The sequence below is a fragment of the Chiloscyllium plagiosum genome, chromosome 36, assembly GCF_004010195.1.
Source record: "Chiloscyllium plagiosum isolate BGI_BamShark_2017 chromosome 36, ASM401019v2, whole genome shotgun sequence".
Taxonomy (NCBI): Eukaryota; Metazoa; Chordata; class Chondrichthyes; order Orectolobiformes; family Hemiscylliidae; genus Chiloscyllium; species Chiloscyllium plagiosum.
In genome coordinates, this window is record NC_057745.1 from 29,807,719 (window position 1) to 29,829,905 (window position 22,187).

The 22,187-nt window shown below is 42.2% G+C and overlaps 2 protein-coding genes across 3 annotated transcripts in view; one reads left to right on the forward strand and one right to left on the reverse strand.

Moving 5' to 3' along the window:
* The window catches only part of saxo2 (stabilizer of axonemal microtubules 2), a 48,803-nt gene extending 39,628 nt beyond the window's left edge, over positions 1–9,175 (reverse strand). The window contains exon 1 of the mRNA XM_043677068.1: positions 8,978–9,175. Within this exon, the coding sequence (XP_043533003.1) occupies positions 8,978–9,015 (38 nt within the window). The 5' untranslated portion in view covers positions 9,016–9,175. The remainder of the gene's footprint in view (positions 1–8,977) is intronic.
* A 122-nt stretch (positions 9,176–9,297) lies between these two features.
* The window catches only part of efl1 (elongation factor like GTPase 1), a 262,860-nt gene continuing 249,970 nt past the window's right edge, over positions 9,298–22,187 (forward strand). The window contains exons 1-4 of one of the 2 annotated variants that reach the window (XM_043677604.1): positions 9,298–9,374; positions 11,590–11,717; positions 12,536–12,639; positions 17,611–17,678. In XM_043677604.1, coding sequence (XP_043533539.1) covers positions 11,662–11,717; positions 12,536–12,639; positions 17,611–17,678 — 228 coding nt within the window. In that variant the 5' untranslated portion in view covers positions 9,298–9,374; positions 11,590–11,661. The remainder of the gene's footprint in view (positions 9,375–11,589; positions 11,718–12,535; positions 12,640–17,610; positions 17,679–22,187) is intronic. The other variant, XM_043677605.1, reaches the window with a different exon arrangement.

Below are 22,187 nucleotides of genomic sequence, written 5' to 3' on the forward strand. Positions count from 1 at the left end.
GGGGAGGGAAATATATCCCTGGTGGTGGGGTCCGTTTGGAGGTGGCGGAAATGACGACGGATGATATGATGTATATGGAGGTTGGTGGGGTGGTCGGTGAGGACCAGTGGGGTTCTGTCCTGGTGGCGATTGGAAGGGCGGGGCTCAAGGACGGAGGAGCAGGAAGTGGAGGAGATGTGGTGGAGGGTATCGTCGATCACGTCTGGGGGGAAATTGCGGTCTTTGAAGAAGGAGGCCATCTGGGTTGTACGGTATTGGAACTGGTCCTCCTGGGAGCAGATGCGGCGGAGACGAAGGAATTGGGAATATGGGATCGTGTTTTTACAGGGGGCAGGGTGTGAGGAGGTGTAGTCTAGGAAGCTGTGGGAGTCGGTCGGTTTATAGTAAATGTCCGAGTTGATTCGGTTGCCCGAGATAGAAATGGAAAGGTCTAGGAGGGGGAAGGAGGAGTCTGAGACGGTCCAGGTGAATTTGAGGTTGGGGTGGAAGGTGTTGGTAAAGTGGATGAACTGTTCTTCCTCCTCGTGGGTGCACGAGGCAGCGCCAATACAGTCATCGATGTAGCCGAGGAAAAGGTGGGGGGTGGTGCCAGTGTAGCTGCAGAAGATGGACTGTTCCACATATCCTACGAAGAAGTAGGCATAGCTGGGGCCCATGTGGGTGCCCATGGCTACTCCTTTGGTTTGGATGAAGTAGGAGGATTAGAAAGAGAAGTTGTTCAGGGTGAGGACCAGTTCAGTCAGTCAAAGGAGGGTGTCAGTGCAAGGGTACTGGTTGGTACGGCGGGAAAGGAAGAAGCAGAGGGCTTTGAGTCCTTCGTGATGGGGGATGGAGGTGTACAGGAACTGGATGTCCATGGTGAAGATAAGGCGTTGGTGACCGGGGAAGCGAAAATCATGGAGGAGGTGGAGGGCGTGGGTGGTGTCTCGAACGTAGGTGGGGAGTTCTTGGACTAAGGGGGACAGGACCGTGTCGAGGTATGCAGAGATGAGTTCGGTGGGGCAGGAGCAGGCTGAGAGAATGGGTCGGCCGGGGCAGTCAGGTTTGTGGATTTTGGGCAGGAGGTAGAAATGGGCGGTGCGGGGTTGTAGGACACTGAGGTTGGAGGCGGTGGATGGGAGATCACCACAAAGTCAAGACTGATATCTACATTACTGTATCCCATGACTGGCAAAAGGGACAACAATTTGTTTAGAATTAGCATCAGGTTTATTGTCATATGTTCTCAATGAGTACAGCAAGAAGTGAACAAAGTCACCATTTTCAACAACATGTTTGGTATAAAATTTGAGGTATAAGTTAGAAAAAAGAAATAAGCATTACATTCCTTACAAAACCCATTTGAAAGAAAATACTATGAACTATAATTATGACTATCCAGACAAAGACCAACCAATACTTTTAGTTTGTCATAAAGATATATAGTACTGAAACAAATTATAGCAATGATTTTGATTCTACACATGAACACAGCTTAAAATGAAGGACAAAAAGAAATTTACAAATTAGGGTGTAGTGGACAGTGAAGAAGATTACCTCAGAGTACAACAGGATCTTGATCAGATGGGCCAATGGACTGAGGAGAGTCAGATAGAGTTTAACCTAGATAAATGTGACGTGCTGTATTTTGGTAGAGCAAATCAGGACAGGACTTATACACTCAATGGTAAGGTCCTGGGAAGTTTTGCCAAACAAGGAGACCCTGGAGGTGCAGGTACATAATTCCTTGCAAGTAGAGCCACAGATTGACAGGTATGAAGAAGCTGTTTGGTATGCTTGCCTTTATTGGTCACTGCATTGAGTATAAGACTTGGGCGGTCATGTTGCAGCTGTAGAGGACAGCGGTTAGGTCACTTTTAGAAACTGCGTTCAATTCTAGTCTCCATCCTATTAACCAGATGTTGTTAAACTTGAGAGGGTCAGAAAAGATTTACAAGGATGTTGCCAGGGTTTGGAGGGTTTGAGCTGTAGGGAAAGGCTGAATAAGCTGGGGCTATTTTCCCTGGAGCGTCGGAGACTGAGGGGTGACCTTATAGAGGTTTATTAAATCTTGAGGGGCATGGAAAGGGTGAATAGCCAAGGTCTTCTTCCAGGGTGGGGGAGTCCAAAATTAGAGGCCATAGGTTTAAGATGGGAGGGAAAAGATTTTAAAAAGACCTAAGGGCAACTTGTTCATGCAGAGGGTGATCGACATATGGAATGACCTGCCCAGAGGAAGTGTTAGAGGCTGGTACAATTACAATATTTAAAAGGCATCTGAATGGGTAAATGTGTAGGAAGGGTTTAGAGGGATACGGGCCAAATGCTGGCACATAGGACTAGGTCAGATTGGGATATCTGGTTAATGTAGACGAGTTGGACCAAGGATCTATTTACATGCTGTACATCTCTATGACTATATATCACAATATATAATATATCAATACAAGGCATATATGATGTTAAAGGGTATTGACAAAGTAGAAATAGAAAAGATGTTTCTTCATGTGGGGCAATCCAGAATGAGAGGTCATACTTTTAGGGTACAGAGGTGGGTTGCAGATTTAAAACAGAGATGAAGGGAAAATACTTCTCTCAAAGAGTCGTGAATCTGTGGAATTCACTCCCCCAGAGTGTGATAGATGCCAGGGAATTTAGTAAATGTAAAGAGGAGATAGTTGATTTTTAATTAGTAAAGGGTTAGGGGGAGAGGGCATGAAAGTGCAGTTTAGATTGAGATGCGATCAGCCATGATTAGTATTGAATAGTGGAACTGGCTCCAGTGGCTGAATTGCTTATTCCTGCTCCTAGTTCACATGTTCTTGCACTCATTCTCAGCAATCTTAACACTATATAATCTATGTGTACTTGTTAGTTTCCCGTGACAATGTTCTTGTATATTTATGTACATGAGCTGACAAATCAGCTCTAATGTAGGCAAGTGTGACTCAGTGCATTGTAACTGGAATCATCTTGCCCTGGCAATAATGATATTGCAGCTTAACAACGCAGTTTCAACAACACAAAATGAACAATACTTCCAACTCGGTGCCAAATAAATACTTTTGTCATTTGTTAAGCATTGGGAATAATACAGACAATTGTTGTACAGGATCTAGTTATTTCATTTATCACTATTTAAATGAAATCTTTTAAATGACTTGCTTAGGGTTAATAGAATAAAGGCTGTGTGTTCCTATTGGCTTGAGTTTCCTTTTAAGCGTAATTTACTTTAATCAGAAACACTAGCATCAAACTGTAATAAATATTTAAGGACTAATTACATTTTTGAAATTCTTTGTGCTGGTTGAAAAAAAGCATTGTGCTAGATGTCCACCTCCCACACAAAGCTACCATGTTCCAGAATGAATTAAACATCATATTGAAGTTCCACTAATTGTGCCGATTACAACCCTTCAAGGAGAGGACTTTTAGAAATAACCTTTATTTTTGGTTCAGGGCCACTAATAGGCAGTATTTTAAAACCCTCAAATTTCTTTTAACATTTTCAATGAAACTGACTATTGAATGAACAAAAACTCAGAAGTGGTTCTGTACAGGGTTTCAAAAATCATTTTCAGTTCATTGAAACAGTCTAATTATAGGCCTTGGTCTACACACTAATTATTTTTATAATAACTCCCTTTCCAGCTGTATGAATAAAACTGCACAAGGCTACCAGACTTTAATATATAAATAAATAATTTTAATTCAGAACTACTTTAAAGCAATTAATTCCAAAGTGCTGAAACAAAAACAGGGTAACTCAGCAGGTCTGTCAGCATCAGTGGAGAGAGAGACAGAAAGAGAGTGAGAGAGACAGACAGACAGGCAGGCAAGCACACAGACAGAATTAAGGTTTACAGTTTCATTTAACTCAGTTTTTCAGGTCTTCTTAGATATATTTCTCATTAAGTGATGGCTCTATGAAGCTTATGTCCTTGGTTTCCTCCTCTACAATAGTGTAGCCAAAACATCATGTGCCAAACAGATGGAAAGGTTGAACACGTTATAGCTTTACGGCCTTAGCCATATCCTTGACATCTCTTGACAGGATACAGTCATCAACTTGGAGTGCATTCATTACATCATTGCTAAGCCAACAGAATCTGTGGCAGATTGGCGCTAAACCTTCTGAGTGGTGAACCAAGGCTTAAAAATGTGTTGCTGGAAAAGCGCAGCAGGTCAGGCAGCATCAAAGGAGAAGGAGAATCGACGTTTCGGGCATAAGCATTTTATGCCCGAAATGTCGATTCTCCTTCTCCTTTGATGCTGCTTGACCTGCTGCACTTTTCCAGCAACACATTTTTAAGCTCTGATCCCCAGCATCTGCAGTCCTCACTTTCTCCTGAGTGGTGAACCAACCATTGGTCACAAGTTGCTATACTTAAATATGGACCTTGGCATAGAAAACAGAAGGCAATTGCCAATGTTGTGATCGTTGAAGACTGCCAGTCTAGAAGAGGCAAGGCAAAAGTGAAATTCAGCTAGCTAAGAAGAGGGTCTAGAGTAAAGAGACATGAGAAAATCCTGCATCTCCTTAGTTCACAGTCTTTATCTGCAAAAAATGCCATAGAGACTGCAATGCTCAAAGTTTGTGAGAAGATTTGTAGCTCGGGTGCTTGTTGTTGTGGTTCTGGTCGCTGAGCTGGGAATTTGTGTTGCAGACGTTTCGTCCCTTGTCTAGGTGACATCCTCAGTGTTTGGGAGCCTCCTGTGAAGCGCTTCAGTGTTGTTTCCAACGTAATGTACAAAAATCCCATGCAAGGGTTGCACAAAACACTACATAGGACAAACAGGAAGACAGCTAACGATCCCTATCCATGAACATCAACTAGCCACGAAACGACATGACCAGCTGTCCTTAGTAGCCACACACACAGATGATAAGCAACATGAGTTCGACTGGGACAACACTACTATTATAGGACAAGCCAAACAGGGAACAGCCAGGGAATTCCTAGAGGCATGGCACTCATCCACAGATTCTATCAACAAACACATCGACCTGGACCCAATATACCGGCCACTGCAGCGGACAGCTGGAACGGACAACCGGAAGCGGCAGAGACAAACCACTATAAGTGCCGTTGGAAACAACACAGAAGCGCTTCACAGGAGGCTCCCAAGCACTGAGGGTGTCACCTAGACAGGGGACGAAACGTCTGCAACACAAATTCCCAGCTCGGCGAACAGAACCACAACAACTGCGATGCTAGTGTGGAGTTTTGTTAGCCAGACTAGACTTTACTTAACATATAGTCAACCACCAAGGCACAAATTATTGTCTCATGAGGCAGAAAGGTCTCAACATGAGTTTATTCCACAATTGAAATTCCTTCTTCACACTCTCCAACACCCTCCCCAAACCCCATGCTGTGCTATAGGCCTGTCTCATAAACCTATGAGTTTTTCTGAAGTATATTTTAAACTATTGACAATCAATAATGCACTTATCCTTATAGAAGTTTTTATTTGAAGTGAAAAGAGAAGTCAAAATGCAGGGAAGTTTAGGAAAGGAAATAAGAAAGTATAGCCAAAGCTAATGTGAAAATGCTAGTATCAATAAAAAGGGCATTAAATATCACAGTCAGCAGGTTGATGGGTGATAAGTTACGTGAGCTGGTCCAATTTTGAGTTTATATCAGATCATATAAACATACAACTTTTCAAATAGGAACAGAAGGAGATCTTTTGGCCCCTTGGGCCACATTCTACCATTCTATAAGATTATGATTGATCTGTTTTTGTTTTGAATTCCACATTTCCAACTACCTCCGATACACTTTGATTCCTTTGCCCAACAATTCTATCTACCTTTACTTTACAAATATTCAATGATGGAGGAGAAAGTGAGGTCTGCAGATGCTGGAGATCATGAATTCCACATTTCCAACTACCTCCGATACACTTTGATTCCTTTGCCCAACAATTCTATCTACCTTTACTTTACAAATATTCAATGATCTTGCTTCCACCAGAGAGATTGAAAGAAGCACAACCGTCTGAGAAAGAAAAGCTCCTCATATCTGTTTAAAAGAGCAACCCCTAATTTCAAAGCAATGTTCCCAAGTCCCGGACTGATCCACAAGAGGTAATATCCTTCCCACATCCACTTTGTCATCACAATTCCGGATCTTATGTACTTCAATTGAATCACTCCTTACACTTCTAAACCACGGTGGAAACAAGTCATTTCTGTTCGATCTTTCCTCTTGAGAAAACCTGCTCATTCCAGGTTTCAATCTAATAAACCCCATCTGAATCACATCCAATATGATTACATCCTTCCTTAAACAATGAGACAAAAACCGCATGTAATATTTGAGGTGTGCTCTCACCAATGTCCTGATATAACTGAAGTATTACGTGCTTTTTTTTGTTCAATTCCTCTTAAAATAAAGGAGTCATTATCATTTCTTGATTATGTGCTGCATCTGCATGCTAACTTTTAGTGACTTTTAGAACACCTAAGTCCCTCTGCACCTCAGATTTCAGCAGTCATTCTCCAGTTAAGTAATACTCTGTCCAAGTGAACAGCTTCACATTTTCCCACATTACATTTCATCTGCCAGATTTTTTGCCCACTCATTCAATACATCTATTTCCAAATTCCTTGACTTTTTCACAACACACTTTCTTGCCCATCTTTGTGCTGTCTGAGACTGTGCTAAGTCATTGATGTAAATTGTACAAAGTTGAGACCCAAGCATAATCCCCTGTGAGAATCCACTTGAAATGTCAATCAGATTGTGTAAGTTTCTTCCCCCAAGCTATCAGGCTCCTTAACATAGTTTAATCGGACTCTTTCCCATCTGAAATTCTTTGCACGACTTCAATTTGCTGCTAGAAAAATGCCCATTATTTATCATTCTTCTAGTACACTGTAACTTGCATTTATTGCCATTCTTATGCACTTTATGTCATGTACAACTGTGTAGTTTGTGCTGTCCATGTAGCATCCTCGGCCCTGGAGGAATGCTGTCTCATTCTTACCGTATCATTTGTATAAGGTAGAAATGACAAATAAAAGCTACTCTGTTCTACTCCAAGACATAGATTAATTGGTGCATATTCTGTTTTCTGCCAATCAGCCAATCTTTAGTCCATCCTAACATGTTACCCTTACACCATGGACTTTTATTTTCTGCAATAACCTTTGATGTAGCAACTTATCAAAGTTGAGAGTGTCAGAGTTATTTTAGCTTCAGAATAATCTGTAAATTATTTATTGCTATTTGTGTAGTCCTTGAAGAGGGGCCAGAAATTTACATTCACTTGTCAGTCTTCAGAAAAGCAAAAATTTTGATTGACTTCTGGAACACCAGAACTAGTTGGTTTCTCGTTAAAATGTCAGAACTTGTGGCCTTCAAGACGAAAGATGCACTGATTAGCAGGACAATACATTCTGCAATGCGTTTTTGTAAACAGCTCATCTTGTCCTGTCACAGGAAATGCATGTTTTTATAACAAAACAGAGCCCTGTACTCAATGCGATACAGAATTTTAAGTTAATTGCAGGACAATACACTAAGAGAAAGAGTATCAATTGTTGCAAAGGGTTAAATAGAAAATAATTAAATTTGTAAAGGCAGGGAGCAAATGCAATGCAAATTATCGACAGACATCTACCTCCATGGTTAATCAAAAAGCAGCAAAAACAGTCTGGTCAAAATAACAGTGATACATCTCTAGCACACTACATTTTCTTTTCACTTGTAGACACAGATTGTTGTGCTAACTAGGTTAGACACGGCCGATTCCACTAATTATTTTTGCAATATGTACACTAACTGAATTTCAATTTGTGTGGGACACATATTGAATCAACGAATCCCTACAGAGCAGATGGAGGTCTTTCGGTCCATCGAGTCTGCAACGTCCCTCCGAAGGTAAAAACAATGACTGCAGATGCTGGAAACCAGATTCTGGATCAGTGGTGCTGGAAGAGCACAGCAATTCAGGCAGCATCCGACGAGCAGCAAAATCAACGTTTCGGGCAAAAGCCCTTCATCAGGATGAAGGGCTTTTGCCCGAAACGTCGATTTTGCTGCTCGTCGGATCAAACGTCCCTCCGAAGACCACTCCCCTCAGCTCCATTCGATCCTCGTATCCCCACGTGGATTTTTAACTCCATAGCTAATCCACCTAACCTGCATATCCCAGGACAGTGCGGGCCAATTTAGCAATATATTGTGGGATAATTCAATATTGTATGACTGTAGTCGTTATTTAATTTGATCATAACATACTTGATATATAATTCAACGGACTAAAGGTGCAAAACAATTTTGGTTGCAAGCTAAACTTTATCGACTATTAAAATTATTATAGGAGAGTCAGTATAAATTTCAACGAATTGTACAGATCCAAATTTTATCTTGTTTTCCTTGGAACGTGCCTCAAGCAGAATGCCTCCTAAATGCAACAGTTTTGAGGAGAAAGGAAGTTGATTCATGAGCTTACAATCACAGATAGAATGTAACGCGAAGGTATTAGGGGGTTCAACCCGAAAGCAGTAAACCATCTGACAATGGGTTCAACTTCAGTTCCGAAAGAAAGATTTACATTTGTAAAACACTTCTTCTCGATTATGGGGTGTCCCAAAGAGTTTCCAAACCAATGAAGTACTTTGGAATTGTTAGGGGCTGTTGTCGGCCAGGAAATGGGGCAGTCAGCTTGCACTGAGTTAAGCAGCATTGAGACAACGACCAAGCTGCTTTGGGGATGTCGATCGAGAAAGTGAAGGTTTAGGCAGGGGACACCAGGGAAAGACTCAGTCCCTCTGCTTTCCTGCAACAGCGGCAGTGGGATCCTGCCTCTGGGAGGATTTAAGATCCGATGGGAAAGACGACACCCCTGACAGCGCAGCACTCCTTGGGTGGGCACTGTGATGCCAACCTGTGCATGGAGCACTGCGTCTTAAACCGGCAAGCTCCTGGTAGAAGATAACCCTTTGAAAAGTCCTGTTGGCTTTTGACAAGAGTTTTCAACTCACCCACAGTTGCAAATCTCGCAGATGCACTTTCGGGTCATTATTGACGTTGATATTTAGCTGTCGTGTTTTGCACACACACGTACACACATATATATATATATGTATAAATAAATCTATATAAATATAATTTGTCTGCAGGTCATGGCTGTCAGGATGGCAGGCGAGAAGTGGTTGTGAAGTGGCCAGTGTCTGCGCTCAGCGCCGCTGCCTCGATTGTGTCGGGACCGTCTCCAGGGACGCCGCCGTCACCCGGCAACCGTCGCCCGGCAACCGCCGTCACCTGGCAACAGCGCGGCGCCGGAGCGACGTCAGAGGTCAGAGGGCATAGGCCCGAGCAGGCGCCTTGGAGCCTGACTGTCATCGTCACGCCGCTGCTCGTGTCGGGTGACCTGCTCCGGTGAGTGCGGCCCTCTGTCACCTTCACTGGAACACTACCACTCTCTCGGGTGTGGGAGGGTCATCAGGCCTTGGGGGCGGGGAGGAGGTATTGGCGATCAGCGTTCCTCTCCCCATCTCCTTCACACCTGCCTTACCCCACACTCTCCCTCCCCTCTGCCAATTCCCCTAGACCCAACCCTGACCCTTTACCCCTCCTTGACCCTTTGCACCAATCCTGACCCTTTACCCCTTCCCTTTGCCCCAACCCTGACCCTTTACCCCTCCCTGACCCTTTACTCCTTCCCTCTACCCCGACCCTTTACCCCTTCCCTGACCCTTCACCCCTTTACTCTACCTTGACCTTTTACCCCTTCCATCTACCCCCAACCCCTACCCTCAACCGTCATCTGCCCCCTTCCTTCTACCCACGTCCCTTGTCCCTCTCCTTCTCCACAAGGACTGGGTTTTGGGTTAGTATTCCCGCTCGCTCTTCCTCTGTGCCATTCACCTCACTCCCTGAGTTGAAACCCAGCATATGTTCAGTGCTCATTCACTGTCCTGCTCATGGAGTGGAGGGCCAACTAGCACTGGGGTCTGGAACACTTGCTGCTTGGGATTTTCAGTGGGACTGTGCTGCAAGGTTGGCCTGCCTGTGCTCCTCATTTGTTTGAGAGGCTGACATTTGTAATCTGGGAACTGTTTTACCTTGTTATGAATGTTGTCGAAGAGGGTGGGGCTGGAAAAGCACAGCAGGTCAGAGATAAATAGGAGGAGTGGTGGGGCTGGGGGCAAGGTCGCTGGGAAGGCGAGAGGTAGATGCAGGATGTGGGTGATAGTGATTGGTCAGGGGGAGGGTAGAGTGGATAGGTGGGGAGGAAGGTGGACAGTTCAAGAGGGCGGTGACGAGTTGGAGGGTTGGATCTGGGATCAGGCGGAGGGGAGATAAGGAAACTGGAGAAGTCAATATTGATGCTGTGTGGTTGGTGTGTCCCAAGGTGGAAGATGAGGGGTTCTTCCTCCAGTCGTTGGATGGCTTGGATTTCGTGGTGGAGGAGGCCCAGGACTTGCATGTCCTTGGCAGAGTGGGAGCGGGAGCTGAAGTAGGCTACAGGGTGGTGGGATTTTTTTGTGTGTGTGTCCCAGAGATGTTCCCTGAAAACAGTCTGTGAGTTGGTATCCAACTACCCAGTGTAGAGAAGACCATATCGAGAGCAATGACACAGTAGATGAGGTGTTTGGATGTGCAGGAAATCTCTGCTGTATGTGGAAAGATCCTTTGGGGTCTTGGATGGAGGTGTGGGTGCAGGTTTTACACCTCTTGCGGTAGTAAGAGAAGGTCCAGTGAGTGGCTGGTAAGTTTATAGGGGGTGTGCACCTAACAAGGGAGTAGTGGAGGGAATGGTTTCTGTGGAATGCAGATTGGGGTGGGGAGGGAACTATATCTGTGGTGGTGGGGCCTGACTGTAGGTGGCAGAAATGGCAGAGGATAATGCGCTGTATCTGGAGACGAGTAGGGTAGAAGGTGAGGACCAGGGGTGTTTGATCCTTGTTGTGGTTGCAAGGATGGGGTTCAAAGGCAGAGGTGTGGGAAGTGGAGGAGATGCACTGGAAGGCATGGTTGATCATTGCTAGGAAGGGAAATTGCAGTCCTTGAAGTAGGAGACCATTTGGGATGTCCTAGAGTGGAATTGCTCGTCCTGGAAGCAGATATGGCAGACGTGGAGGAATTGAGAGTACGGGATAGTGTTTTTACTGGTGGGGGTTAAAGTAGGTGTAGACCAAGTAACTGTGGGAGTCGGTTGGTTTTTAGTTGATGCCTGTGTTGAGTCGGTTACCGGACATAAGATGGGGAGATCCAGGAAGGGGAGGGAGATGTCCAAGTTGATCCAGGTGAACTTGAGGTCAGAGCGGAAGTTGGACCAACTCGGACACCTCCCTCCCCTTCCTGGAAACACCTTCCACCTTGACCTCCGTTGCCACCAGGAGTCCTGGGCCTCGTCCACCACCAAATCCAAGCCATCTGACAACTGGAGGAAGAGCACCTCGTCTTCCACCTTGGGACCCTCCAACTGCATCAGCGTCGACTTGGCACTGCCCTCTTGAACTGTCCATCTTCCTTCTCACCTATCCGCTCTACCCTCCCCTCCGACCGATCACTATCATCCCCCTCCTGCATCTATCTGTTGCCTTCCCAGCTACATTTCCCAACCCTCACCCTCTTACTTATCTTTCAGCCTCCTTCCCTGCCCCCTCTGCATTCCTGACGAAGGGACTATGCCCAAAACGTCGACTCTCCTGCTCCTCGGATGCTGCCTGACCTGCTGTGCTTTTCCAGTGCCACACTTTTCTCCTCTGATCTCAAGTATTTACAGTCCTCACTTTCTCTCTTATTATGAATGTTGTCAAAACAGACAATTTAGTGTGTGTAATTGAAGGATAGGTATGAACTGTATATAACTCATCTGCTCTTTAAAATACTGAGGACAATGCACTGTTATTCCAAAGACTTGCAATAGATTCTGAGTGAGATATATTATCATTCTATGAACATTTGCAAAACAAAATCCTCTGTGATGTATATGATATTGTATTACTTAATTTAGCTAATCTACACCTGTGATTGCAAACCCATCCTCACTGATTCTGGCAATTTCATTTATTTGCTACTTGCAGCCTCTAATCTTTCAGCACTTTAAAAGTTTTAAGCATTCTTAAGAGTAAGGACTTGACAACCTGGAGTGCTGTACTATCTTCTTCACTTATAGTACAGGTACACAATCCTTTATCCAAAATCCCTGGGGCTAGTTGTTTTTTGCAATTTAGAACTTTTCTGGAATAAATGACATTTTCACAGTAAAATAAAAAAAATTACCGAACAACAGACCCAAGTGTGACTAGTACGAGCGCTGATACACAATTGACGCCTGCCAGTGCTGGGCCACGCTGACACATCGCATTTGAGTGGCGTGGGTCAAGTGAATATTGAGTTGGGTCAGCTGTTTGCATGCCAAACAACCTTGTTATGCAGAAAAAACTTCACGAAAAGACTTCGAATTTTGGATAAAAGATTGTGAACCTGTATTTGGCATTCTGAATGTAAAACATAACACATTAATTGTCCAAGCTAAATGTTCTAATGGAATGGTACTGTACTATCATTTTCTTTGTATATTATTCCAGAATCAAATTCACAATGGGTCATACTAATTTGGAAAATATTGTTGATCTACAAAAGAATACTGCCAACATCCGGAATATCTGTATTGTAGCTCATGTGGACCATGGTAAGAGTTCTCTTTGTTTTGTTTTTACATTATTACCCTTTCAAAATTTGATTAGATATGAATTTGTGTGAGGAGAGGGCCCTCATTCCATGACATGATTCGCTGTGGGTGTCTTTGGCTGGGTCAGCATTTATTGCTCATCCTTAGTGGTAGTCTCCCTACTCCATATTCAACGCCCAGCTACTCCAGAGATTCAGATTAATCTCTGATCAAAATAATTTAAAGAAACCTACTCTGAGGAACTCAGGTGTTTGTGGGACAGTGTTAGTGTCCTTACCTCTGAGCCAGGAGATCTGGATTCAAGTCCTACCTGCTCCAGTGTTGTCATAATACATCCAAACAGGTTTACTAAAAATATCTACCATGAGGAACTACTGGGGAGATGTCCTGGAGCTGAATTTTTTTTCTGAGGAAGGGTCATTGGACTTGAAGTGTGAACTCTGATTTTTCTCTGTCGATGCTGCCTGACCTAGTGAGTTTCTCAGCACTTTCTTTTGTTTCAGATTTCCAGCATCTGCAGATTTTTTTGTTTTATTTTAACAGCCTTGATGTCAACAGCTGTCACTCTCACGTCATATTGGAATTCAGCTCTTCTGTTCATGTTTGTTGTAAGGTTGTAATTTGTTCAGGAGTTGAATAACCTAGGCAAAATTCAAACTGAACATGAATGAGCAGATTACTGCTAAGCAAGGGCTGACTGATAGCACTATTGGTAACATCTTTGATTACTGATGGTTGAGAGTAGATTGATAGATGCTGATTGTCTGGTTTGGATTTGTGCTGCTTTTTGTGAATATGACAAACCTGGACAATTTTCCACATTGTCAGGTAGGTGTCAGTGTCGAAGCTGTACTGGAACAGATTGTCTAGAGACATGTCAAGTTTTGGAGCACACATTGCTTTTCTTTATTCATTCAGGAGATATTGGTATTGCTGGATGGGACAGCATTTATTGCCTATCCCTACGTACCCTTGAAAAGGTAGAGAATTGAGAAATGTTGTCAGGGTTCATAGCCTTTGCGCTATCTACTGCCTCCAGCTGTTTCTTGATGTCATGTGGAGTGAATTGATTTGGCTGAAGGCTGGTATCTGTGACACTGTGGACTATGGGTGAGACCAAGATGGATCATCCATTTGGTACTTCTGGCAGAAAATTGTTACAAATGCCTCATCTGTGGGGGGAGTCTCTGTCTTCTGCTTACACGTATGAGCAGTGTTTTTAAATATTTTTTCATACTTGTTTGGTTTTGTGAATCTAGCGTAGTGCAACTGTTAACATTGCTTATTTTAAAGCACATTTAGTCAAAATACTGGGTGTTTGTCAAACTCATTGAGCAGATGGAATGACATGACGTTTCTTGGGAACACTTAAAGCTATGCTTTATATACGCTTGTACATTTTGATACGTGGTGCAATGTTCACTCATTAGTGTTTTTGAAGTTATTGATTGTATTGCTGTTTTACAATGAGTTTGATACGAATTGTGCATTTGATACTCTAGAGTTTGCTTTTGAGACGTACTACTCCATGTTATAAAAATTGCACAGACTCCTAAAAAATAAAACAATGATTTATTGTTTTTAAAAAAACTATAATGAATAGGAAAGGTTTAGAGGCATATGGGTGAAATGCTGGCAAATGGGACTAGATTTATTTAGGATATCCAGTTGGCATGGATGAGTTGGACAGAAGGGTCCGTTTCCATGCTGTATATCTCTGAGTATATAAAATTAAATCAGACTGAGACATTGGGAAAAAAAAAGTGAAATATACGTTAGCATTAAAGAATAAGTTCGGATCATAGAATCCCTGCATTGCAGAACGAGGCCATTTGGTCCATCGAGTCTGCACCATCCCTCGGAAGAGCATCTCATCCAGACCTAGTACCTCACCTTATCGCTGTAAACCTTCATTTCCCAAGGCTGCTCCATAGTACTTAAGTGTTTCTCCCAGGCGGGCATATGCCTTAGGTGGGGAAAAAAAGTGTTCCAGACACCCCCGGTGACCTACTTAGAATTATTTCAGTAGCAATGGTAACTATATGGGTACAATTAAGAAATCGAATTTAAGACTGTGTTGGAATTTTGTGCAGGGCTCCAGGTAGCATATGTGATGTAAGCCCCTTAACTGAGATTAAATAAACACATAGTTTAGGCAGAGTGGTTTTATTGGGGATGTTAATATTCATATTGATTCGAATATAGAAACATAGAAGATAGGAGCAGGTGGAGACCATTCAGCACTTTGAGCCTGCTCTGCCATTTGTCATGATCATGGCTGACCATCCAACTCAATAGCCTAATCCTGCTTTCTCCCTATAACCTTTGATCCCACTTACCTCAAGTGCTATATCTAGCCACGTCTTGGATACATTTAGTGTTTTGACAGCAACTACATCCTGTGGTAATGAATTCCACAGGCTCACCACTCTTTGGGTGAAGAAATGTCTCCTCATCTCCATCCTAAATGGTCCACCCCAAATCCTCAGACTGTGACCCTTGGTTCTGGACACAGCCATCATCAGGAACGTCCTCCCTATATCTGCCCTGTCTAGTCCTGTTCAACCTTGATTGAGTTCAGAAAATATTTACAAGGATGTAGCCAGGATTGGAGGGTTTGAATGTTATGAATTTAATTTGCATTCTCGGAATCTAAGATGATTTTGAAAGAAAAAGCCATTTTGTAGGACAATGATACTGGGCATGTGAGCTGAGCGAGGTTACCTCATGATCTTTTCCACATAGTTTAGACTAGTATCTCATTATGATGTATTAGCCAAAGCAATTGACCGTTTGGTCTGGCTTGATCAAGCTTTTCCACTTGTGCATGTAGCTTAATTGGTCAAGCATACTCAGACGTGGCAATTATTTTCTCTTCCTCTACAAACTATTGCTGCTTGTCTGATAAAAGGACATGTGGCTTTTTTTGTAATTTTAATACCAAATTCTGTATAAAGACAGTTTGTTTGCAGCAATTAGGGGAGTAGCCTGAGAGAGCTCTTATGGGTCAGATCTGGTCTCGCTACTCCGCTAATGGTTTTAGAACCTTAGCTCAAGCTTGGCTTGTAGATATCTGTGTTATAGTAGAACATTGCCATTGGTAAATAAAGGTAATAATTTAAACTAAACTGTCTGTAAGAGTTTTATATTCCTGACTACCACAGAGTACGATCTTTGGGACGAACCAAGAGAGGCTTACAGGTTGAGTCCATTAGGGATTCCCTGAGCCGTCCCAAAGAGGTACTTTAACAACCTCCTATGCTCCAATGAAAAAGTCTTGGCCTGTCTAGCCAATTTTTATAACTCCACCTTCCCATTCCCAGCAACGTCATGTTAAATCTTTTCTGAACCCTCTCTAGGTTAATAATATCCTTCCTATAACAGGGTGACCAGAACTGCACGCAGTGTTCCAGAAGAGGCCTCACCAATGTCCTGTACAACCTTAACATGACATTCCAACTCCTAGGCTCAAAGGTCTGAGCAATGAAGGCAAGCATGCTAAATGCCTTTTTAACACACTCTATCCACCTGTGATGCAAATGACTTTTTGAATGCCTTAACTTAACCCGCCTCCACCACACCTCCGAGTTGTGCATTCAAGATCCTAACTACCAGTGTAAAAAGTAGTGTTTTTGCACCTCACATTTGTTTCTTTTGCAAAATACTTCATATCCCCTTCTCATTCCACCACTACCCTATACACTAACACTGTCCCCATCTGTGTTTAAGCAATTAATGTCTGCCATTAATTGGTCTATAATGATATAGGTCATTAAATTATCGTGATCCAGTGCAGAAAATGCTAAGAGGCTTCTGTGGTGCAGCGTAATGACCCTGTCTCTGAGCCAAGAGGCCTACCTACTCCGAAGGTGTGTAATAACATCTGTGAACAAGTAAACTAGAAAATATCCGGAAAGCTGATCTTGGGCTCTTGTAGCACAGTGATAGTGTCTTTACCTCTGGGTTGGGAGGCCCAAGTTCAATGTAGGTTATATTCTTTATTTTAGAGTTGGGTATTATTAATAATAATAGGTGAATTGGATACGGATTTTTGTGTTGAATATAGTTCTAGAGTGTAGGTCATTTTTATCTTAGCTGTTTCTTTTTTCTGTATTCAACACCAAATGCTTTCTGGTTGTGGAAATTGAATTATTTCCTGATTTTTGTATTATTGGTAAATGATGATAAGAAGGACTATGTATTCTTTTGTAAAGTTGTCTTTCTCTCCTGCATCCCCACAGAAAATATTAATATGATATCTACCATGAGCCACTGTTAGGATCACAAGTTGATTATCAAAACCATTGGTTTTCACAATGCCCTTGGAATGGAATTTCTTAAAATCACTGCATTCTACCTCCAAAATATCATCTTTCGTGACCCATGCATTAACCCATTCTACTGCCAAAACCTTCTGTTACACAATTATCATCCTCTGACCCAACTATTCTATTGTTATCAAAGCCAATGTCTCATCTTTCATCCTCCATAAACTGAAGCATGACCACAAGTCTGCTACCCATATCCTAACTTGCACCAATTCCTGTTCACCCAAGCCCCTGTGCTTGCTAATATACATTAACTACCAGTTGCCGAACATCATCATATTTAAACCTATCTAAGGCATCTTCCTCCTGATCTGTAACCTCCTGTAGCCTTCTGAGAACTTGATATCCTTTTGATTCTGATCTATTGTGTATCATCAAAATTCTTTTGCTCCACCATTGACAGTACCTTGAGCTGTCTAGTATAAGCTCTAAAAGCAACACTCTTCTCTCCTGCTTTGCTCCTGTGCAGAGCCTTGGAACACATTAAAGGCGTTATAAAATCAAACTTTGTCATTTATTTAAGTGATTAATTTATATATTTAGAAATGTCCATGCTTTCTTTTATTATTTTTTAATGGTTTACTTCTGTTTGAAATGAACTTCACTTTTTGTACCTAATATGAATTGTGTTTTATATCTTTAGGAAAAACCACATTAGCTGATAGCCTTATTGCTAGCAATGGGATCATTTCTAATCGACTTGCAGGAAAGGTAAGCTATGACAAATTATGCCTATTATTTTCAAGAGGCGGTTTCATCTGAACAATTACTTTGTCAATAATAGATTTGAAATAATTGTTTTCTGATATTTCTGCTTTATCATGGGACACTTGTGAAGACTTTAAAAAAAATGGGATCACTGGTGAGGCCAGCCTATATTGTCCATCACTAATTGCCCTTCAGAATGTGATGGTGATCAGTTTATCCGATGCAGGTACAAGTTGTGCTGTTACGGAGGGAGTTTGAGGATTTTGCCTTGTGATAGCGAAGGAATAGGGATTATAGTTCCAAGTCAGGATGGTGTGTGGCTTGAAGCAAACTTGCAGGTGTGATTTTTTTTTCCACGTATCTCTCCCTTTTTATTCTAGATAGTAGTGCTTGCCAGTTTGAATGGCCATTGTGCTTCGGTACTGCAGGGAATTAATGTTTTAGGTAGTGAATACTCTGCTTATCAAACAGGCTGCTTTGACCTGGTTAGTGTTGAGCTTCCCGAGTATTGTTGGGACTGTGCTCATCTGGTAGTCAGTATCTTGTAGCTGGCGATGGTGAATTACTCACCTCAATTTCTAGCTGTTCCCCTGCTTTTGCCACCAGAGTATGTAAATGACTTGTTCAGTTCAATTTCTTGTCACTAGTAGTCTCCAGGATGTTGATAATGGAGGATTCAGTAATGGTAATGCCACTGATATCAGGGGGAAGATGGTTTGGTTCTCTCTTATTGCAGATAATCTTTACTTGGCACTTGTGTGATGCAAATGTTACTTGTCACTTATCACCCCAAGCCTGAATGTTTTCAGATCTTGCTGCATATAACAAGGACTCTTTCAGTACTTAAGTCATTGTACAATCATTAGTAAGCATCCTTAACCTTGACCTAATGTTGAAGGACAGATTATTGATAAAGTGGCTAAAGGTGATTGGGTAATTTGCAGAGATGTTTATGGAATGACTGGATTGAGAAAACTGATCCCCAGTAAACGTAATCAATTTTCTTTTGCGCTAGGCATCACTCCAATCTATGGAGAGTTTCCCCCTTGATTTTCATTTAACATAAATTTTGCTGGGGCTCATTGATGGCTTACTTGATGGAATGTGGCTTTGATGGCAAAGGCATCACTCTCACCTGACTTCTGTAATTCAGTTCTGTTGAGCATATTTGAGCCAATGCAAAGATGAGGTCAGAAATTTGGTCCACTGTCAGAGACCAAAATGACCATTATTGAACAGGTTATTCTGATATCTGCTGCTTAATAGCACAGATGGTTACCTCTTCCATTACAAAATTGATGATGGAAACTAGATTGGTAGGGCAGTAATTGGATGTGTTGGATTTGTCTTGATTTTTTGTAGATAGGACATACCTCACCAATCTTCCACATTGTTTTCTAGATACCAATGTTGTGAAAACACTTACTGAAACAGGTTAGCCAGGGGGTGGCTTGAATTGCAGCACATGTCTTTAGGGCTTCTGGCTAGATCTTGTCAGGATACGTAGCCTTTGCAGTAGCCATTTTTTACTATGATGTGGAATGAACCAAAGGATTGAAAACTGACATCTGTGAAGCTGAGTACCTTGGTGAGGGGTGGAGATAGATTGTTTATGCAGGACTTCTGATTGAAGATGGTTATAAATGTTTGAGTCTTGCCTTTTGCTGATGTGCTGGGCTTGTCCATTACTGAAGATGGGAATATTTGTGGAGTCTCATTCCCAGAGGAATAACCTGGATCCCTGGTTCAGTAGTATTACTACTGCATCAGTATCTGCCTATTCCCCCAAATTTATGTGTGAGTGCCATTTTTGTGATGAATGACCAGGTGAGGAAAGGTGAGTTGGCTCAATTCTTTCCAGTCTCCCAGTTGGTCACAACAAATGTTTAAGTTGTTTTGAGCAAGTGACCATACCTTTCTCCAATTAAAACGTATTAACTAATTTTTACTTTAATTGTAAGGAGCCAACTAGGTTTTTTTTTGAGTTCATTATTTGCTATGTTATGGACCAGACCAAATGTCCTCAATATATTAAGGTAGCCAGACCCAGACCTTTTCTTAATTTCAAGGTAAGTGTCAGGTGTATATTCCAGATGCAATTCGATCGGTCAAACTATTCGACTAAGCAAAACAACTTTATTTTTACATTAAAGTTAAAATGCAGGCAAAACAAAAGTAAGAGTAAAGAATTGGCTTAACTGTAACTCTATCAGAATGCTTAAAATAACATAGATATTAGCTACTACTAATTAACTGTTGTAATATATTAATATCCTATAATCTCACCCTTGACAAAGGCAAATTCAGCAAAGTAGATTGTCTCGCAGGCAATTCTAACAGCAGGAAGAGAACCCCAGTTTTTAACTGTAACAGAAAGAGGATTAAGAACTTCCACATCCAGCTTCAAGACCACAGCAACTGCTGAAAGCTAAAACTAAAAATCCTGATTTTGTGACCCCTACCCATTCAGGCAGCTCCCATTTGTTCCAAATTTAAAAAAACGCCAAGGCCTCACAAGCTGTTTACTCTATGGGTTTTGCGCAGTCCAGTTGGCACCTCCATCTCTACCTGTCTTTATAAAACAAACCAGGGCAAAATACTGGGACTTTGATCTTTGACTGTAAATTCTGTGTCCTATGATCCTGCCCCACTAGGTGAATGAACAGCGCTCCGAAAGCTTGCACTTCCAAATAAACCTGTTGGATTATAACCTGGTGTTATGTGATTTTTAACTTTGTCCACCCCAGTCCAACACTGGCACCTTCACTTCTTGAGAGACAGCAGGAGAAAACTTTCTATAGCCAATTATAGTTCCGCAATCAAAATCCACCTCCACTCTTACCATAGAGAGAACTTCTTGAAATACCAGCTTCTTTGTATATTCCAGCTGCTAAGTTCCTCGTGTTTAGGCTTGATAATTATAAGGAATGGTTTATCTACAACATGGAAAGATTCTAATGATAGTGCACATCAGATAGGAGGTGGTCTTTTCCTGCCTCCTAGGGTAGGACTGATTTTATTTCATTGCCTTCAGTTGTAATGTTAATTTTAGTTCAAACTGCCCTTGAGCAATCCACATTGGTTTTGTCAAACTTGGCCAGTCCATGAAAGTCCCATCTATTAACTTAACTTAGATGATGGAATTCAAAACCCCTAATCAGTATTTTGCTTTTTTCGTCTAGTAATCAATACAGTGCATTAATGAGCTTTTTTTAAAAGGTTTTGGATCACAGTTATAATCGTTACTTGAACCTGTCTTTCCAAGGTTATTAAAAATACCTGTGGGCAAGTTATATAGGTATTTCCTGACGTCATTATTATGGCAGATTATTAAAGTCATAGGCTCATGCACGGAAACAGATCCTTTGGTCCAACTCGTCCATGCCGATCAGATATCCCAACCCAATCTAGTCCCTCCTGCCAGAATCCGGCCCATATCCCTCCAAACCCTTCCTAGTCGTTTACCCATTCAGATCCCTTTTAAATGTTGCAATTGTACCAGCCTCCACCACTTCCTCTGGCAGCTTATTCCATACACGTACCACCCTCTGCATGGTAAAAGTTGCCCCATAGGTCTCTTTTATATCTTTCCCCTCTCACCCTAAACCTATGCCCTGTAGTTCTGGACTTTCCCCACTCCAGGGAAAAGACTTTGTCTATTTATCCTCTCCATGCCCCTCATGATTTTATGGACCTCTCTTAGGTCACTCCTCAACCTCTTACACTGCAGTGAAAACAGCCCCAGCCTATACAACCTCTCCCTATAGCTCAAGTCCTCCAACCCAGGCAACATCCTTGTAAATCTCTTCTGAACCCTTTCAAGTTTCACAACATCTTTCCCATAGCAGCGGGACCAGTATTGCATGCAGTATTCCAAAAGTGGCCGAACCAATGTCCTGTACAGCTGCAACATGACCTCCCAACTCCTGTACTCGATACTCTGACCGAGAAAGGAAAGCATACCAAATGCCGCCTTCACTTTCCTATCCACCTGTGACTCTACTTTCAAGGAGCTATGAACCTGCACTCCAAGGTCTCTTTGTTCAGCAACACTCCCTAGGGGTTTACCATAAAGTGTATAAGTCCTACTAAGATTTGCTTTCCCAAAGTGCAGTGCCTTGCATTTATCTAAATTAAGCTCCATCTGCCACTTCTCAGTCCATTGCCCCATCTGATCAAGATCCCATTGTAATCTGAGGTAACCTTCTTCGCTGTCCACGACACCTCCAATTTTGGTGTCATCTGCAAACTTACTAACTCTTATGCTCATTCTTCTTGAATTTTCAGTTGCTTCTCCCTCCTTATTCTTTCAGTATACTTAACTCATCTGATGGCCATAAAAAATAATAAGAGATTCTTTATATTTTCCTTTTTTAATGTACTTTTTTGTAATTCTTTTTAGTTGCGACTTGTTGGTGTTCCAGTTAAAATGTGATATCTGGAGAGTGGTGGACACACTCAAAGCATAAAAATAAGTAGACTTCGTCTGGTATTGTAAACTAATGCAATGGA